Source organism: Sparus aurata, chromosome 24 (genome assembly GCF_900880675.1).
Source record: "Sparus aurata chromosome 24, fSpaAur1.1, whole genome shotgun sequence".
Lineage (NCBI taxonomy): Eukaryota > Metazoa > Chordata > Actinopteri > Spariformes > Sparidae > Sparus > Sparus aurata.
Genome location: NC_044210.1, coordinates 21,814,768 through 21,835,879, shown reverse-complemented (window position 1 = coordinate 21,835,879; position 21,112 = coordinate 21,814,768). Strand labels below are relative to the sequence as shown.

Below are 21,112 nucleotides of genomic sequence, written 5' to 3'. Positions count from 1 at the left end.
TGTCACCTGGCACAGCAGCTCGTCACCACTTCCTGTTCCACTTGAAGACGAGGAGGAAGACGGTCTCGCTCTCAGTCGTCTTCTCGTCTCCGTTCTGTCGACTGCAGCCAGTTTGAAGAGCGACGTGTTCTCCGGGACGATGGCGGTCCAGACGAGGGTTTCTGTCCTGCTGGTCCTGTCCTCGCTGGTCCACACCACAGGTGAGACTCTTCAGACGCTCAGAGACACAAAGCTTTATTTCTAAATGTTTACTGGATTTGTAAAGCAGTTGCTGTTGGACCCAACGGGTCTCAGGCGTCAGCACCAGAATGTTGTTTCACAGGCAGAAACAAAATGAATTGTGTTGAACTCCATGAACATGAATTTTCAAATCAGTCTCGTGAGCGTCAGAAGTTTTCTGGAGCTTCTGACCTTCGCCGGATCCGAACCCGTTTTAACCGGCACCAGATGTTTTCACATGAATGTGTTTTCATAGTTTCGTGTGCTCGATGTAACAGAGTTTAACTTCCTGTGAGTGCAGAGAAGAAGAGCTGAGCTCAAACATCAAACGAGGCATGAAGAGGCGTCTTCCTCCTGGCGGCCATGTTGTTTCTGCTCAAATCAACACAAAGTAAAGTAGAACAGGTTCTGATCGCTTCCATTGATTTCACATCATCTAACTGTTAATATAAGATCACTGCTGAAGCTGCTGAGCACCAGTTAGTGAGCCGGGCAGCACCAGAACCAGCACAAAGACTACAGACAGACAGACAGAACGTCAGATGTTTTCACAAACAAGTCTGGAAACATCACAACACTTTACTGACAGAACAACTCGGTCAACAGAGTCCACCGGATCGGTACCATACAAACAGAACTGTGTACGTAAATCTTAATAATATGAATCACTTTATTTATGCCTTTATTCTGATTGTTAATTAAACCTGTGGAACGTCTGAGTCCATCACAAGTTTGTGAAAAGTCCAAAATGATCTGTTAATGCTGATATGAGATCACTTAAAGTTCTGGTCCAAACTCAGCTGGTGTTGATGGTCAGAACCGGTCCAACCAGCAGTTCTGTCACTGGTTTGATGATCAGTGGATCAATAACGTGGCCAGTGTTCAGTAACCAGGACTCCGACCTGAACCTGATCAGCACCGAGACCGGGCGTATTGACCCAGACATCAGGGAGCGAGGGTGAGGGAGAGACCAGCTGCATGCTGGGAGAATGAGTCCATTATCCAGCTTTCTCACAAAAGACTGGTTTAAAACAGGCAAAAATATACAGAATGTTTCCTTTAAAAACTAAATGGAGGCGAGTTTACGGAGTCCGTGACGACTGTAACAACATTTGACTGAGTTCATCAGTAATGTGACGTCTGACTCGTTAAATCTCGTCTCATTTGTTCCTCTGTGACTTTAGAAATAAACATGTGGACGTGTTGTCGACACTTTCACCATGACGAGCGTCTCAGCGCCATGACGACGAGATTATAATAAAAGTTAACGGAAACATTTTCATCCTTTAGAAAAGACGTCGATGAAACAATGATAGTGCTGAAGGACGCGCCTGACACCTGAAGTATCAATATAAAGTATCAATATAAAGAATCAATATAAAGAGTCAATATAAAGAGTCAATATAAAGTGTCAATATAAAGTGTCAATATAAAGAATCAATATAAAGAGTCAATATAAAGTGTCAATATAAAGTGTCAATATAAAGTGTCAATATAAAGTATCAATATAAAGTATCAATATAAAGAATCAATATAAAGAGTCAATATAAAGTGTCAATATAAAGTATCAATATAAAGTATCAATATAAAGTATCAATATAAAGTATCAATATAAAGTATCAATATAAAGTGTCAATATAAAGTATCAATATAAAGTATCAATATAAAGAATCAATATAAAGAGTCAATATAAAGTGTCAATATAAAGTGTCAATATAAAGTATCAATATAAAGTATCAATATAAAGTGTCAATATAAAGTGTCAATATAAAGAATCAATATTAAAAATCAATATAAAGTATCAATATAAAGTATCAATATAAAGAATCAATATAAAGTGTCAATATAAAGAATCAATATTAAAAATCAATATAAAGTATCAATATAAAGAATCAATATAAAGTATCAATATAAAGTATCAATATAAAGTGTCAATATAAAGAATCAATATAAAGTATCAATATAAAGTGTCAATATAAAGAATCAATATTAAAAATCAATATTAAAAATCAATATAAAGTATCAATATAAAGTATCAATATAAAGTATCAATATAAAGTGTCAATATAAAGTATCAATATAAAGTATCAATATAAAGTATCAATATAAAGTATCAATATAAAGTATCAATATAAAGAGTCAATATAAAGTGTCAATATAAAGTGTCAATATAAAGTATCAATATAAAGTATCAATATAAAGTGTCAATATAAAGTGTCAATATAAAGAATCAATATTAAAAATCAATATAAAGTATCAATATAAAGTATCAATATAAAGAATCAATATAAAGTGTCAATATAAAGAATCAATATTAAAAATCAATATAAAGTATCAATATAAAGAATCAATATAAAGTATCAATATAAAGTATCAATATAAAGTGTCAATATAAAGAATCAATATAAAGTATCAATATAAAGTGTCAATATAAAGAATCAATATTAAAAATCAATATTAAAAATCAATATAAAGTATCAATATAAAGTATCAATATAAAGTATCAATATAAAGTATCAATATAAAGTATCAATATAAAGAATCAATATAAAGTGTCAATATAAAGTGTCAATATAAAGTATCAATATAAAGTATCAATATAAAGAATCAATATTAAGAATCAATATTAAGAATCAATATTAAGAATCAATATTAAGAATCAATATTAAGAATCAATGTTGAGTATCAATATAAAGTTCTGCTTCTACCAGGCGTGACTATAAAATAATGAATATGATCAATAGTTGATATTGTTCATGAAGCAGCAGTCGGCTCACAGTATTGATCCGGTGTGACAGACCTGTTGATTGATCGCAGCGAGCGCCTGATTGATTCTGATCAGCAGCACTCGGGTAAACTCGTGTTTATTAAAATAATTCTGATTTAAATCTAAATCAAACTTTCATCGCCACGTTTCCCCGACAACAAAATAATCGTTTGTTAAGAAATTAAATGAAATGTGTTTTGGAAGCAGCAGAATGTAAAAATCAATCTTTAATTAATACAAATAAAACTTTATTAAATTAACAGACGAAGACGCTTCGCTGGATCTGGATCGTTGTCACAGAACCACTGAAGCGTCTTCGTCACTGTAATCAATAACTGTCACATGTTCAACTCTTAGATTAATAACAAGAGCTAATCAAAGTGTCGTAACGCGGCTTTATTAACTTTATTAGTTAATAAATGTTAAGTTTATCTTTAATTAAACTTTACTGTTAAACTATGAAACGCTTCATCAAACACTGATCAGATCAATGTTTCACCTGATGGTTATTGATTAGAGTTTGTACCTGATGTAGTCGTGTGTTTACAGTTAATACAACTGTCAATATATCATAATAATCAATATAACTATTATCTGTAAACACACCGTTTGTTAATGATGTTTACAGGATCAATACATGAAATCAATACAACAACAAATTAAACTTTATACTGACCGATGAAGCTTCACGGGACAGAACACGTGTGACCGACAGTACAATTAATAACAATCAATAACATGAATAATCAATAAAACAATATTCTAAATGAATATGATCAACAATATTAAACTAATGAGTCACGTCATAATGAGCTTTATTTCATCACACTGTAAACTTTATTAAACATGTTTTAATCAATTCAATCAATAAATAAAAGAACATTAAACATCTTTAATCACGTGATTATCAATCAAACGTTCCTTATCAATAAACTTTAATTAACGGTTATTTGAATGTAAACACGTTTTAATGATTATTAACAAACATCAACTGGTTTTTAACAGTAAACAGTTTAAAGATGTTTTATAAAGTCAAATATCTGTTTACTAAAGTTTCATTAACTATAAACTTACCCTGTATTAATGAAGCATATTGATTGTTAACAGTTATTGATTATCTTCGTCACGTATCGATCACGGACGCGTGTTCTCATGTTAAAGTTTGTTTTTATGTGTTAAACCTGAAAACTACACAAAGACGTAAAACAGATGATACAAACTGAGCTTTTATTATAATATTATATTATTATATTATATTATTATAATATAATAATATATTATTATAATATATTATTATATTATAATAATATATTATTATGTTATTTATTACAAGTTTGGACGGAAACTTAAACAATTAAAACTCCGAGTTCTCAGGATATAAAACCCTGCGATGTGTTTTATTATTAGATAAATAAATAAAGTAAATAAATCAGTTTCATATTTAAACTAACTGAATATCTATTATTGAAGTTGATTATTAAAACAACTTCAACATTAAACGTAAACGTGAGCGACCGTCGACGAGGATCATGGGACCTGACGGACGTTTGAGTTCCTGCAACACGACAGTCAGTGTTTGATTTTATTTTTATTTTTAACGTTTTCTCTCAATGAAACAAATGAGCTGAAACATTGTTTTCCTATTTTATTTGAACACTTTGTTAAAGGACAGAATTATGATCAGGAGATATTCTCATGATGTGACAGAAAACATGACTTTACTTGTTGTAATGAGTCCAGAAACGATCCCGCCTCAGTGATTCTGATGTTGTAATGTAACTGTGATGTTGCAGACGAGGAGCGGAGACACTAACGAACGTGTCGGGGTGAAACAGATTCTCAGGTTACAGAACTTTAGTGGACCACAGACTCTGAACCTCCTGCTTCAGGAAGCAGCTCTGTGGTTTCTGAAGCCGGGACTGTTGAAGCCGAACCGTCTTCCCCAAAACTGAGCGTGAGCTCGCTGTGGCGCTGAAGAGACGCTGCGGCGAGGACGACCAGCGACACGGAAACACAGACACACTGTTCACAGCTCAGGAGGGGTTTCTCCAACATGAATCCATTTTAACAACATGTTTGTGTGAAATGTGTTCTGAAAGTAATCAGATTAGTCTGTTTCTCAACATGGCCGCCATCTTTGACGAAGGCCTGAAAGATGGAGGCGAGACAGAGAGGCAGCCTGAGCGGCAGGAAAAGAGGCCGAGCGCTGGTGCAGCGAGCGGTGAGGCGTCCTGGATTCTGTCTCAGGTGTTCAGGAACTCAACAAACTGACACTTTTCTGTCTGTCGAGCTTAAACACAATTTTACAACGTGTTTTTTTGAAACCTTGACACGAAGTGCGTTTCCTCTCGTGAGCATCAGATGAACCGTGTGGAAATCATCTGTGTTCTGCAGGAACGAACTAACAAATCTCAAATCTCCCAAATGTGACTGAAAGATGAGCTGATGTGATGTTTATCTGAGTGGAAACTTAACAAACTGTTCAGAGATGACAGAAATATCAAACACAACCAAACTCAACGTGTTGAGAAACTACAGCGGCGTTGCAACATGACGCTCAGGTTTTCTGTCTGAAGATCAAATAAAACTCCTGCTGCAGTCAGTTTAGTTTCAGCTGCCGCTCACAGATTAGCTGTTAGATATTTAACTGCAGGTGAACTAACTAACAAAGCTAACATTAGCATGCTAATAAATGAGCCACATTCTGACAGAAGACTTGATGAATGATGTTTGATAATGAAAAAATCAGGAATAACAACAACATTATGCTAATAACATCTGACTCAACACGTAAAAACATCCGTTAGCTTAGCATAATGAATGCTGCTAACAGACGCCTCCATGTAGTTTTGCAGCAGAGCAACAAGGACTTCAGGCTACGTTAGCTTAGCTGCTCCTCATATCTGTCTCTGTGTCAGTAAACTATAATTATCACTAACGGCTCTCATGAACAGTTTTTCTATAGTTTTATGATTTTCAGCTCATATTAATGTGAGACATGTAACACAGAGAGCTGCTGACGCTCCTGAACTGGATTCTTCTACATCAGAACTTGTTAAAGCACGTTGAGTTTAATCTTTTGAAGTAACATGAGAGAAACGTACACGTGATGTATTCAGAGTGCAGCTTGTTGCCTTCAGGTTGTGTCAGCGGCTGAAGTATTATTAAAGCCGACCTCTCTGGTTTCTGTAGTTTCGTTCAGGAAGCCTCGCAGCTCTTTGCGTCTCACCTTTCTCCACCGCTGCCTGTCAGAGACCAAACCAGCGCTTAATACCCTGCTTCAGTTCTGTTTCCACTCGACCCGCTCAGACGGTTCCTCCCTGCAGCTGCCAGCGCTCAGATACACAAGAGTGGAACGTTATTAAACTTTTATCATCTGGAGCTGATTTTTCTGAATGAATGTGAGGCGACGCTGACGTCAGGACAGTAAATCTGATGTTTCCATCAGTGAATTAATATTTAGATATCAGCCGCTCGTCTCAGTGAGGTTTGAATGTAAATACAGTCAGAACCAGAGGAACAAACGGATCATGTGGACGACGTCACTGTCAGACATCACTGAACGATCCGAGCTTCTGATGAGGAGGAGGACGAATGTTTCTGTTTATTAATGTCTCCTCGCAAATAACTCGGTATTACATTGTTTATCATGTTTTCTCCAACAAGCAGGCAAATCAAATAATTACACACATTTGTTTAAAAATAAATTATATTTTGCTATTGTTGAATTTTAAAAATACGTTAAAGTAAAATTCTCATCAAAATGCAACCTCGGCTTTTTTTGTGAATGTACCCGAGTCAAAACTTTGTGTAAAAACATAATTACGACTAAAGAGGCACTTTTAAGATTTACCGTATCTTCGTTTTCGTCTCAAACTCATTTTCAATGGGAGTGCTACAGGCACTTTTACCATAGCATTAAAATCTCTATATTTAAAACACTAAGAAGACTCGACACAACATGAAACTGGTAGCATCACCAGGGTCTCTACACATCGCTCAACTGAACCACATACACTCGACACAGACGTGTTGATCCTCGATCACTTCTCCACTGGCAGGACGGCGGCGAGCGGAACAAGCTACTGCTAACGTGAGTTGTTCAAAAACCTTCTTTTTAGTAAACTCTGTGTACACAAACAATGTTCTCAATGCTCGTGTTCATGTGTAGAGACCCTGGTGATACTACCAGCAAAGTTTCATGTTGTGTCGAGACTTCTTACTGTTTTAAAAATAGAGATGTTGATGCCATCGTAAAAGTGCCCGTAGCACTCCCATTGAAAATGAGTTTGACCTGAAAACGAAGATACAGTAAATCTTAAAAGTGCCTCTTTCATCGTGATTATGCTTTTACACGAAGGTTTGACTCGGGTACATTCAGAAAAAAAGCCTCGGTTGCATTTTGGCGAGTTTCACTTTAAGTTTCAATTTTAACAAATAATGTTTGATGTTTTTTTTCGTCTTTTGTGGAGAAACATGAAATAATCTCATTTGTTCATTATGATAAATTGATTTCGACCACATTGTTACATCAGCGTGAGCTCGTTCATTTAATTAGCATTTTATCACCTGAGGCTGTAAACACCAGGATGTTTAAATCATCTGAGACCTAAAAGGAGAACATCTTTGTCGTTTTATTGATTTACTGCCGATCAGCTGATCGCTGCAGCTCTGATGTTTATTCTTTGTTCCGTGCTGAGCGGCGCTGCAGTTTGTGGACTGTTGTGTTCGAGCTCAGTGATTCCACAGAGTCATCCTCTTCAGGCTGTGATGGAAACAAAGTGAGACTCTGATGAAGGTTTGATGATGAGCTTTCCTTGAATGTCTCAGTGATTTACTGAAAGTGAGAGATGTTTTTGTTCACAGCTGAAAGTTTGAGTCAGTTTAGCTTCCAGATAATTATGATGTGAACACAGTTTCAGTGGAAACATCTTGTTGTTGTCTGCTGTTCAGTTAAGTTCCTCACAGCGCAACATTACAAACACACATTTCACTGGACTTCAAATTAAAATGAGATGAAATTGGAGCTGTGGAACTTAATTAAACACAGTCAGCAGCCAGATTATCAGAAACATGAAGGAATTAATGCAACACAGCCATCAGTCTGAAGATGGAGGAGAATTAAAGGAGAATGTTAAACTGTGGCTGCTTCTGTAAATGAAGGTAAACTGTTATTAGACGACGCGTCTTCAGCTGCAACTCACAGCGATTCTCTTTGTTGATGAGCCAGGAAGTTACTTCCTCCATCGCTTCGTTTACTGTGTCAGAAAAATCTGGAAATTACAGATAATTAATAATTTAGCGACATCTCAAAACTTCTTGTTCTGTCAAACCGACTAACAGATTTCATAAAGAATGTCAGCAAATTGTGACTTTTGAGGCTCTGTGATCGGGAAATAATTAGTAGAAGTAGTTAGTTCAAATTCTGTCAATCCACTAATTATAATAATTAATTTATAGCTTTTAGTTGGGACAGAATTCCATAATATTTTCCCTGCAGCCACAGAAGGCAGCGAGGTTATTGCTCAATAACAACAGTATTATTTGCATAAAGTGTTAAAACTCTGTTGAATGTTGACGCGTGTTCACGGCTGAAGTTTGATTGAAACAACAGATGATGAACGTAAACTGGTTTCTGCAGGAGGAGAAATCCTTCAGAATCAGAATCAGAATACTTTAATGATCCCAGGGGGAAATTATTTTTGTTACACACTCCAGATATACAAACAACATATATTAAGAACAAAATATAAATATATTTATATACAACAATATGTAAAAGATCAATTCACGGTCGTCATCTGCAGATACAACAACGTGTCGTCTGCATATCGCCTGATTCCATTTAGAAACGCGGTGCTGAGGCGCTGTTATTATCAAAGGCTCGATTAATTAAAAAGACAGATATAATGTGAACTTTCCTCTGAACAGCGACGACTTTATGTGTGTTTACCAGCAGACGGCCACGTTTCAGGAGGATTCATAAAATAAGTCTGTTTTGTTCAGTCGAGGATTTTTAGACGCTCCACTTTCCCTCAGTGGGAAACATTTTTATTCTAAAGACGTCAGAAGTAGCTCGACGCAGCAACATCCCAGCTCAACATGCTAACTGTTTTTAACTCTCTAACGCAGGCAGAAGTTCAGTTTGGAGGTCATTTCACTGTTAAAGTGAATGTGGTCTTTCTTACAGCAGGTGTTGTACAGAAGTGTGTGTCAGTGTGAAACTGAGCTCATGTGAACATGAAACTCGCCCTGCTGCGCTCATCAGATCCCTCACCCACCATGACCACACACACACACACACACACACACACACACACACACACACTCTGCTGTAGCGCTGACTTCCTGTTCTGTGTATATCCGACCTATCTCTGCTGTTATCTGACTTTATTTATATCAGTTGTACCGTTGCGCCTTCTTCCCCCTGATAGACTCTGAAGTGGATCATTGAGTAATCAGGTTCTCATCAGTGTTGCCATGGAGACGCAGCGGCCTGGAGGCAGACTCTGTGGTCGGACGCCTGACATGTTGATTTCACACATCGATGATCTCAGGAGACCGTTAACTGTCCTGAAACCAGCTGACATCATGAGTCACCACAGATTGTTATTCTCATCAATTAATCAATTAGCTCGTTAGTTAAATGGTTCCCTGTTTAACCTCAGATCACCTGCTCACCTGCTGCTCAGGTAATGCTAAGACATGAACTCCACGACCTGTTTGGTCGCAGTTGGACTTTAACTGATGACGCTGATGATCTTGTCCGAGTTCGTAGAAGTGGAGCTCTGTGGTTTGACGCCCTTCATGAGTTTCCAGGAATCTGTCCATCTTCTTCCTGTCGTGTCTTCCTGATATCAGGTTTAACAACAACTCTGAGTGAATTTAAGTGAACTCACTCACTGAGGGTGGTCCGGTTAGTTCAGAGGCTTGTTGTGCCCTCAGTCCTGTCTCACAGGCTGCAGAGGCTCTCAGGAGACGGAACACTCAAAACTACAAACGCCTGAATCTCCCATTCACAAGGACGTTTTGTCAGTCCGGTTCCTGCAGAACCTTCGGGCCCGTCAAGGTTTCTGACAGTGGTTCAGCTGCTGTGAAGGAACCCATGGCAGGTTCCAGCCACAGGAACCTTCTCAAGAACTCTAATGTTTCCTCAAAGAACAGAAAGTTCTGCTGAGAGAACAGACGGAACACAGACGACGTTCGTCCTTCGATCGTTCCTCTCATTTCATTTTTCTTTTTCACTTTAAACCTTGACAAAGTTTTGTAAACATTCATGGAACCATACTATACACACAGTATTGTTCTGCATGGTTCTGTATGGTTCTGCATGGTTCTGCATGGTTCTGCATGGTTCTGCATGGTTCTGTATGGTTCTGTATGGTTCTGTATGGTTCTGCATGGTTCTGTATGGTTCTGCATGGTTCTGCATGGTTCTGTATGGTTCTGTATGGTTCTGCATGGTTCTGCATGGTTCTGCATGGTTCTGTATTGCATGATTCGGTACAGTGTGATGCGGTATGATGAGACTTTGTCTTGGACTCGAATCCTGTGCACTCACATCCAACGTGTGGAGATAATAAAGCTTCACATCAGAACCAAAACCCAGATGACCCATGTTGAACATCTTCATCAGATTTACACACGAGCATCTTCGTCACAGCTCAGTCTGCGTACAGAGAGCGTGACTTCAGCTGCCAGTGAAGTGACTGTTGGTGAGGTTTGCTCTTTCACTTAGACACACACACACACACACACACAACCTGTATGTATGTAAACACCCACCCACAACCACAAACACACACGCACACACACACACACACACACACACACACTCTGTCGGTGTGGAGGAGGAAACCACCGGCTCATCACTCGCTGCAGACAGAACTGTATTAACCCCGTCAGCGCCACACGTTGAACTTCTTCATGTTTGTTATCTGCGGCGGGTTCAGTGCACACAAACTGACACAAATACACAAAAACAGTCACTTATCGTGTCCTCAAACATCTCAGAAGATGGTGTCGGCTCTTGTAACTACAATACCCATGATGCTCGGCTGCTGTCAGTGAAGTGATCTGATGCCTGAGAGTGCTGAGTTTTGTTACATTCATACTTTGGCTCTCTGATTGGATGTTTGTCAGTGAAATGCATCCTGGGAGTCGTAGTCTCCGCCTCTCTCCTCAGCTCCTCAGCTCTGCTGTGTTGGCACACTGTTCATGTTTGACCTTTGACCCCCACAGAGGCCATGATGGCCATGTACGACCCGCAGCTGTGCTACGTGCTGGATGGCTTCCTCGGCCTGTACGGACTCATCATCACCGGCATGTTCATCAAGGAGAAGGTGAGTCCGCTCATCTCTCTCTGCGCTGTAAATATGTCACAGCGTCTTCAGTGTTTCATCCTGACACACAGACTCAACGCTCGTGTTCGCTGTGTTGCATCATGTTTCCTCTAATCTCTCTCTTCTTTTGTTCAACTAGTTCTTCAAAACCAAAGGGAAGTCCACGGACGAGAGCATCTACAGCGTGAGTCTCCAGACACAAGAACACAAGTCATATATATAGATATATTAATATATATGTATATATATATATATATATGTGTGTGTATGTTCAGCTCCAGTGTGACTGTAGTTTCTGTTCCTCTTCTTCTTGTTTTGTAGTTTTCATCAGATTAAGTTTGTTAAGTCAAACATTGTCTTTGTTTGTTTTAATGCTATAAAACTTAAACTTCCTGAGCGTCTCAGCTGGTGAAGACTCAGCAGCTTCATCTTGTTGTGAGGAAACACTTGTGACTCATTTTGAGGTTCAAAAAGACGTTTTAGTTCCTGTATCTGTTTCATCATGTCTGCATACACTGAGGAAGCTGTTGAGAGACTAAAACATGTATAATTCAGGCTCAATATTTGATTATGCTAAGCTAACTGATGTAATGCAGTCAGATGTTGTTAGCATCACGTTGTTGTGTCATGTGACAGACTGTCAGATATTAGCATGCTAACATTAGCTTTGTCCGTTAGCTACACAACAGTTACACTTATTTAAATGTTTAAGACGACATGTTCTCTGGTTTGTGTTCCTGTTAATGATGTCGTGTCGTGTTCTGATGTGTTCTGATGTGTCGTGTTCTGATGTGTTCTGTCGTGTCGTGTTCTGATGTGTCGTGTTCTGATGTGTTCTGATGTGTCGTGTTCAGGACCTGGTGGGTCAGCACAACGACCAGTATGCCCCGCTGGTGAGAGGAGATCCTGAGAGAGGACGAGTGAGTCTGACTCTGTTCTTGTTCCACAGCTGGGTGGTTCTGGAGGACCCGACACTGTCGGATCACTGCTTTATCACTTCTGTCCATTACTGTGGAACGTCAGGGTCTTTGCACAGTTCTCTCAAGGTTCTCTGTGTTTTTATTGTTCTTCAAGGTTCATTCACCATCTTTGAAGAACCTGTTAAATCATGATAGAACCCTGATAGAACCCTGATAGAACCCTGATAGAATCCCAGAGAACCACACGGCTCTAAAAGGTTCTCCACATCAGCCTTTGTCTAAAGCTCAATAAACATGTAGGAACCACAACAAACCCAGGAGAACCCAAAACAAGTGCTCCTCTCTGGAATCAAAAGAATCCTGTAAGGACCCAAACACACCTGCTAGAGCCGTAACAGAACCCTTCAGTACTGTGATAAACTGAGAAATCCGTAGAGAACCTTTGATGGAACCCTGTAGCCCCCAACGTCTCACTGAACAACCTAAAACACCTGATCAGAGACTAACTTCTGACTCTCTACACAAACAAACAAGAACCTTAAACCAAACACATACGAACTTTAAAGAACCTTAAACATCAGAGGGAACAAGAACTGTGTGGACCCTGAAGTTTCACTGGACAATCTCAACAATGGTTCTTTCAATGATTTAAGAACCTGACGTTTGAACCAGACACTCTGAACCCGACAACCTCCAGAACCCCTGCAGTGTTAAACTGATAGAGACCCTTTAAAGAAGAAACTTTAAACATTTCAGACTGTTCTCCTGTAAACGTGTTCTGATCCGTTCTGTTCTGTTCCATAGAACCGCAGGAACGACGACAACGCCACCTACACGGTAACAAACGCTCATCATGTTATTTCTCTTCACGTGACGTTTGAATAATATGTGGAACAATAATTCAGATGAGATCGATGTCGTGAGAAGGTTCTGTTGTTCTTTAACGATCAGGACCTGCAGAAACGAGGCGGGGACGGCGAGTACAAGGAGCTGCCCGTCAAGAGAGAGGTGAGTCGCTTCATGTCTGCATCATCGGTTCAACTTTCAACCGACCCGACAGCAGATTATGACGCCCAGTGAGACGTTTGTTCTGATGTTCTGATGTTCTGTGATCCGTTAACACTCGTGTGTTTGTGTTTCAGCGCCGAAAGGCCGAGCAGGTTTACCAGGTGAGGAACATTTCACAGTTCTGTGTTTCAGCCTCATATTTCATGGTCCGGTCTCTGTGGGGTCCGAACACAACGACACGGTGGAATGTTGTGTGTGGTGTGGTGTGGTAGTGTTTGGACCCTCTGGGCCACCGTAGAACTTTCCACTGGAACAAACCAACACGTCTGTGTGTCTGCAGGGGTTGAGCTCCGCCACCAAGGACACCTACGACGCGCTGCAGATGAAGCCGCTGGCTCCTCGCTAACGGCGCCGAGGCGTCGAGATCTTCAGCTTCTACGAGAGAACACAGACATCTGTCAGTGGACCAGCCGTGTGGCCCGAGTTCTGGTTTTATGACGAGATCAGAATCAGTCTGATCGTTAATCTTTTATTTAGCAGATTGTTCAGAAGTTCTTGAAGAACATCTGCAGAAATCCGTGTTTAAATATCTGAAGTTTATTATTCCATCTCGTGGACGTTCTGTGTTAATTAGTGAAATTAAAATGACGTGATCGAAGTGATTTTACCTTCACAGAACAACCCAGGTCCAAAAGTTCTGAAACATTTGTTAGCCGCGGCTGTCCGGGTCTCAAACGATCGGTGGAGCTGGTGACGTTGTTCAGGTTTCAGCTCCGTCAGATGTGATTATTGATCCGACGTGAAGTCGTTATAAAAGCCGTCACATGTTATAAAATAACTTTTGTATGACTTGTTGATTCTGTTCAGAATAGAGTTATTATTATTGTTCTAACAACAAATTTGATTAACAAATAACAAATATGTGTTTAAAAACGTAACTTGGAACCAAAACACAGACGTTCAAGTGACAGAATGTCTAAAAAGATCTAAAAAGTGAAGTTGTGATGACGTTTCAGGAGTTGTTTGAATATTTTGTGTTGTTTTTGTTCATAATCTTTGAGTAGTTTTCTGTATAATGTAGATAAACTTTAACGTAAAGCTGCGTCAGTACGAAGCCTGAAGAGCTCAGTGTTAGAAGAATTAATAAAACATTACAAAATACATGAATATATAAATATGATTGTTTAATTGTGACAATAATAGTAATAATAATGTTTTAAAATGTGCGTCACTGAAATATTTCTTCACCTTGACTTTATTTTAATCATTAAAACAATTTCACTGAAGCTCATTTTAATTTGATTTCTGCTAAATCCAAACAAAGAAAATGTGACGGTTAATAATTTGATATAAAATGATGATCGTTGAGCCAATAACACGACATTTCCTTAGTTTTGTGTTGGTGTATTTAATATTGGACTCTTTGGGCTTCCGTACATTAGGAACTTAAAGTTTGCAGCTGTGAGATTTTATAGTAGAATGTAGAAGAAATACTTTTAAACTTCTGTAACTTTGTTCTGATGACGTTTCTTTTTATATTCCTGTGTGCTCGTACAGACAATCAGCCGTCTGATTCGCTGTCGTCATATTTTCCTGAGAATTCGTGCTGTAATGACGCCGCCTGAGTATTTAGCTTTTATAATTCATGTTTGATCTCGCTTCTGATATTAAAATGTTTTTTTTATTTTATACATGTCCTAATAAATTCTGAATAAAACCGTCAGTTGATTCTCTCTTCAGTGCAGCTTCTGCCCCCTGCTGGACAAAAACACACACACACAAACATAATGTCTGCATATTACTGTAAACCACATACTGCACCCTTGATGATGACGTCATTAAGGTATTCTGACGTGTTCTAAAGGGATATTTACTGAACCTGTGGTGAATTCCTTAATTATCATCTTAATATAAAATCCCCGAAGTTCAGTGACATGTCACAGATTAACATCCCAGCTGCTGTAAACACTTTATATCGACTTTATTTATTAATCAATGGCTATTAGCTTTCACCTTTTCAAAATAAGAGACACAATGAGGGATCTGTGACTACAACCACAGACATCTTGGTTTAGATGACAGTACTTAGTGCTAGATTAACATCTTAACATCGTAACATTCAAGATAATGTTTGGATTGGATCATTCGCAAACATTTATAAACATACCTTTATTTTATTCTGAAGGGAAAGAGCGGAAGTTGAAAGCGACGCTCGTCCCAAACAAACAGCTGGTTAGCATCGCAGGCTATGAAGCTAGCAGACTCGCAGTGTCTCTGCCGTGTGTTACGATGGCAGCTGCACCGAAACATTAGCATCAGAGCTAAAGTCTGATTAATGCTGTGATTAATGAACACGACAGTGCGCGAGGAGCCGCTCATTAATAGCCTCTGTGCTAACGGAGCTAGTTAGCCTCATTAGCCGCTCCCAACAACAACAGCAGCGGCTGTCAACACTGAATTCTTCCTCGTTAGCATCCCGCACAGTTTCCACCGCAAACCGCTGATTTAAAGAAGTCCAGATGGAAACAAACGCCCCGAAGCGGAGAGACAACAAGAAGTCACTGCGGGTGAAGGTGATCAGCCTCGGGAACGCCGAGGTCGGAAAGGTAAGAGACCGCCAGCTTATTTCAGACCAAACCCCATATTGAATTCAGCTGATTTTAGTTCTGCTGCTGTGAGCTGCGATGGACATAAACAACAGGCGCATCTTCAGAGCAAGTTATCAATATGTTTATGTAAAACACGTTTATTAACTGCTGTTAGCTGAAATGCCAACACGTCTCTTGTGCTCTTCGCTGCTCTTTTTGTTGCTACTCGGTTTGATTTCCGCTTTTTATTTAAGTACCAGACTCCGTCTAAAAAACAGTCAATGTCACGCCTTCGTGGTTGTTGCTAATAAATAACAGATACTAAAACATCAGACAAGACGTGTTTCGAAAGAATTACATGTTCTGTGAAATTCGGCGTATTTATCACTTGTTGACATTTCATAATTGGCCTTGTTATTCACATTCCTCACTTGCTAGCAAGGAACACCGTGAACGAGATAAAAAGCTGATACTGTGATGAAGTAATATCTGCTTAATGTACAATATGTATGCCGAATGTTCCAGTAGAGCTTAGTGATTCTAAATAATCATGAAATATAGTTAAAGTCGTTTGTGTTTTTGTATAAAACCTCTGGGACTTTAAATTCGTTGAAATACTAATTAACCCTTGTGCCCTCCTCTGGCATTTTGTACATTATTCTCACCTTTTTTACATTTTTGTTTGGTGATCATTTTGTCTGCTACAGTTTGTGGCATACATTTTAGCAAGAACTTTTCTTTTTAGTACATTTTTTTAGAATCCAATGTTTAACTCTTGCATGTCTTTTATACTTTACTGATGCATTTACCAGCCTCTTGACACCTTAATGGCAAACATGTACTGCATGGGACTGCAATAAAATCCTCATACAACAATATATTTTTTTCTGCTATGAAAAAAGAGCAGAAACAAATATTGCCGAATTTCCAAGCAGAAGTCAGTCATCCTAAATCAATTACATACTATGCCTTTATACATTAAACTGTGACCTGTTGACAAGGTGCCCTAAAACTGAAGCCATCTTCACTGATATTCGATGTACATCTTACTCGTTAAATGTAATAGTTAACTCAAGTAAATACTGTTGTTATAATGTTACTCCTCCTGTCTTCTATTAGCAATCCAGCCTTAAATGGGTAGATTTCTGAAGGAAGTCTGGTGTGAGCGATTAAAATTGGCACAGTCCTGACTAAAATTCGGCGTACATCTCACTTGTTAAATTTAATAGTAAACTTAAATATATACTATTGTCGTTAACGCCACTCCTCCACACTTCAATTTGCATTCCACCTTTAAATTGATAGATTTGTCAATGAAGTCTGGTGTGAAATACATCATAATGAATCATTTTCTTTCAGAGCTGCATCATCAAACGCTACTGTGAGAAGAGGTTTGTTCCCAAGTACTTGGCCACGATTGGCATCGACTACGGCGTCACCAAGTGAGTTCATGGTTTAAGTAATCTATTACTGTGTGTAAAGTACGCATTAGCAGTGTGTGTGTGTGTGTCTCATCAGTGATGTGTGTGTTGTGTGGTCAGAGTGCAGGTTCGCGACAGAGAAATCAAAGTGAACATCTTCGACATGGCCGGACATCCTTTCTTCTATGAAGTGAGTCACACGTTCCCTTCATGTTTGTCTGAATCACATCAGAAGCTTTGAATCCTGTCAGAGGGGAGTTGCATTGTGGGAAACCTGCCTGTCACACCAGGAAGTGTATGTTTCCTGCCATCATCCTCCCTCTTCTTCTTCTTCTTCTTCTGCGTGTGATTCAGGTGCGTAACGAGTTCTACAAGGACAGTCAGGGCGTGCTGCTGGTGTACGACGTCGGCCTGCGGGAGAGCTTCGATGCCCTCGACAGCTGGCTGGGCGAGATGAAACAGGAAATGGGTTCTCAGGCCAACATGGACAGCATCGTGTTCATCGTCTGCGCCAACAAGGTCCGACTCACACGCTCCCAACGAGGAGCGACAGGCTGCTCAGTGTCGCTCTGGTGCAGGTTTCTACACCAGACTCCATAGAGAAATCAGCCACTTTAACACCCCGTGTTGTTGCTGATCATTCATGAACACAGATGTTATTTTAAGGGTTACTGAAGCTCACATACACACTCTATGACATGGTAATGTTTTATTAGAATGTAACTAAGTACATTTACTCAACTACTGTACTTAAATACAATTCTGAGGTACTTTACATGAGTACTTCTATTTTCTTCCACTCAGCTCCACTTTAGAGATACATGTTACTTTTTAATCCACTACTTTTATTTGATTACTAAAATTCAGCGTTAATCTTACCTGTCAAACTTAAAGGTCCACTCAGATACTGAGTTTTATTGCTAACCTGCTTCTACAGTCTTCATTCAGTAATCAACCTCTAAATTGATGGAATTCTGAGTGAAGTCAGGCATTGAACATCAGATCAAACAACCAGGTATAAAGCAGCCGTCTGTCGCGTGTCCGTCTGTGCAGGTGGACCTGACGAAGCGGCGGGTGGTGGACGAGGGCGAGGGGCGCCTGTGGGCGGAGTCCAGAGGGTTTCACTACTTTGAAACGTCGGCGCAGAGCGGCGAGGGCATCAACGAGATGTTTCAGGTACACACTCGCTACATCAAAACATTTCTAATTGTTATTACTAATGATAACCAGCGCGTTTGTGTGTCGTCGCTCAGTCGTTCTTCTCCTCCATCACCGACATGTGCGAGAACGGCGGGAAGCGTCCGGTGTCCGAGGTCAGCGTCGGCTTCACCAAAGAGCAGGCCGACACCATCCGACGCATCCGGAACAGCAAGGACTCCTGGGATATGCTGGGCGTCAAACCTGGAGCCACGCGGTGAGTCAGCTGAGGGTCAAAGGTCGCTGGGCGTGGTTTGTAGTTTGTGTTGATCAATCACAGACTTGTTTACTTGCAGTAAATTGAGTTTTAGTTAATATTTAAGTCTGTGTGTCGACCACAGCGTTCGTTAAGCTACCCACCTTTAAATTGACAGATTTCTAAAGGAAGTCTGGCACTGAAGCATCAACAAGTGTAACATGTGAAAACGTCTGATTGTTGATCGTCTCTGTCGGCGTGTCTCGTGTCTCCAGGGAGGAGGTGAACAAGGCGTACAGGAAGTTGGCGGTCCTGCTCCACCCAGACAAATGCGTCGCCCCCGGCAGCGAGGACGCCTTCAAGGCCGTGGTGAACGCCCGCACCTCCCTGCTGAAGAACATTAAATAACACAGACACACAAACTGTGTTAGAGTTTGGACCTCTCGTCTCAGACATGGACTGAAGAACGAACAGTGTTTATTTATTATCCTCTATTTATTTAGCCTGAAGCTCTCGTGTGCCATGTTGCTCGCCACAGTGCTGCACGCCAACGTAACCTCTGGGTCACCGCCAGTTTTAACTTATGACTACGTTTTATCTGTGCGTGTGTGTGTGTGTGTGTGTGTGTGTGCGTGTGTGTGTGTTAAAGTGTTCATGCTTCCTGTTGGTGACATCAGCAGAGCGGCGGGTCGTTGGTTCTGTTAGAAGCTGCTGTGAGAACGTTCGTTAAATGTTCCAACATGTGACGTCATTAACACTTAAAGCTAAATGTTCGTTAGCACGTCTCCACCTCCTTGTTCCCATTCTTAAAGTTTAGCTGCCAAATCTACACAAGGTGAAGTGACGTGATGAAACTGCATGTTTAATAGTAAAACTAAACTTTTATACTCAACATGTGGCCAAAGCCCCGCCCACAAACACTATGTGGGAGGAGTTAAGTGTCATCTGCTGTAATTAATTCCCTCAAATGACTTATTGTTCTTCAAGGGAATCGTTTGTGCCCTAAAACTTAACCTACGTATCTGATACGTCTCTTTTGTGCTCCTGGATTTCCGGTTTTCACTCGAACTGTAGCTGTGACGGATTGTTCCCTGAAGTCTTTGTTTCAAAGTTCAGATTGTCTCATATCAAACTTGATGTTTTCTTTCCCCTGACTCGACTCGTTTGTGCTCATCAACCAATTAAATCCATTAAACTTTTATTTGTTCCCTCAAATTGCAATTTTCTTTCTCCATATTCTTATTTCTTTTCTCCCAAATTCATCATTTGTTCCCTAAAGTTTCCACTTCGTTACCTTAAGTGTCTCATTTTGCCGAATGAAGACGTCTGTTCCCTCCAGTTTCCTGTTTCATCTCAAATCTATATTTTTATCCTTTGGGAACAAATTTGTTCCCAAACTTTTATTTTTCTCTCATGTATAATCTGTTGAATCCCTTGAATTGTTTTGTTTGTGTGCTTTAAGATTTGCAACTTGTTCCCAGAAACTTCCCTTAAACTGCCAAACTGTTCCCTCTGATACTTCATTTATTCCCTGAAGTAGAAAGTTAGTTTTCTGAGACTCAAACTTTATTTATTTGACCTTTAGATTAATAACTGGTACAAAATCAACAGTCCTGCTGTTAATACAAGTCATTTGTGCTCACAGATTTAATTTGTCTCGTTACATTTCTTCTTAATTTATTAATTTCAACAAACTTCCAAAGGTTGATTCTCACTCTTGGACGAACATTAACATTTTAAACCAGTTTGTGTTCCGTGACGAACACGAACAGAATCGTTTACATGACGACGTCTGTCTGAACATTAACCATCAAAATGTCATTGATGCTTTACAGAGTGTTTGATGCTGTAACGAGCTGAATGACATCATGAATGACATCATGAATGACATCATGAACATGTTGAGACAGTTTATATTTTTACATAGTGAAGGTGTGAACACAGAAGGACCTGACAGAACTCCACTCGTTACTTTAATGTGATATTTATCATGAAGTATTAAATCTGTGTCAAATCTGACAGTTCACTTTGAATCTCTTTACACGTTTTTATTGATTAATTAAAGCTGTTAAATGATCGATACACAGTGGATGGTAGCGCCTGTGTTTCTCCACATGAAGACTACATTTCCCATCAGCCTCAGTGCTTCATCTTCTCGAAAGGTTACAGATCAGTACATTAATCATTGTTTTATTTATTAGTTGTAAACTAACAACAGAGCAGCTTTAACTTGGTTCACATAAAGAAAATAAAGATAAATGTAGAATAAAGTGAAACATTCAAGCAGAAAATAAAAAACGTAAAATAGACAAACAAATTATTTTATTTATGTTAATGAAAAATAAATAAATCAGATAAGAATAATAAGAAGTCGTTAGTTTGGAGGAAACAGAAACAATTGACCTTAAAAAATAGTAAATGTAATATAAATGTTTTGGTCTAACATGTGAACTA

General features: G+C 39.3%; 2 protein-coding genes across 2 annotated transcripts; both read left to right on the top strand.

The window, feature by feature from the left end:
* Positions 1–139: 139 nt before the first annotated feature.
* On the top strand, positions 140–14,979 carry LOC115576961 (T-cell surface glycoprotein CD3 zeta chain-like). The gene is made up of 8 exons (XM_030409685.1): positions 140–200; positions 11,228–11,328; positions 11,468–11,512; positions 12,183–12,248; positions 13,053–13,085; positions 13,200–13,256; positions 13,391–13,417; positions 13,597–14,979. The coding sequence occupies exons 1-8, from the start codon at positions 140–142 to the stop codon at positions 13,660–13,662; spliced, it is 456 nt and encodes a 151-aa protein (XP_030265545.1). The 3' UTR covers positions 13,663–14,979.
* A 460-nt stretch (positions 14,980–15,439) lies between these two features.
* Positions 15,440–20,677, top strand: dnajc27 (DnaJ (Hsp40) homolog, subfamily C, member 27). Its single transcript, XM_030409263.1, has 7 exons — positions 15,440–15,862; positions 17,204–17,286; positions 17,386–17,455; positions 17,620–17,784; positions 18,319–18,441; positions 18,519–18,679; positions 18,934–20,677. Exons 1-7 carry the CDS (start codon positions 15,776–15,778, stop codon positions 19,064–19,066), a joined length of 822 nt encoding a protein of 273 aa, XP_030265123.1. The 5' UTR covers positions 15,440–15,775; the 3' UTR covers positions 19,067–20,677.
* Positions 20,678–21,112: the final 435 nt, after the last annotated feature.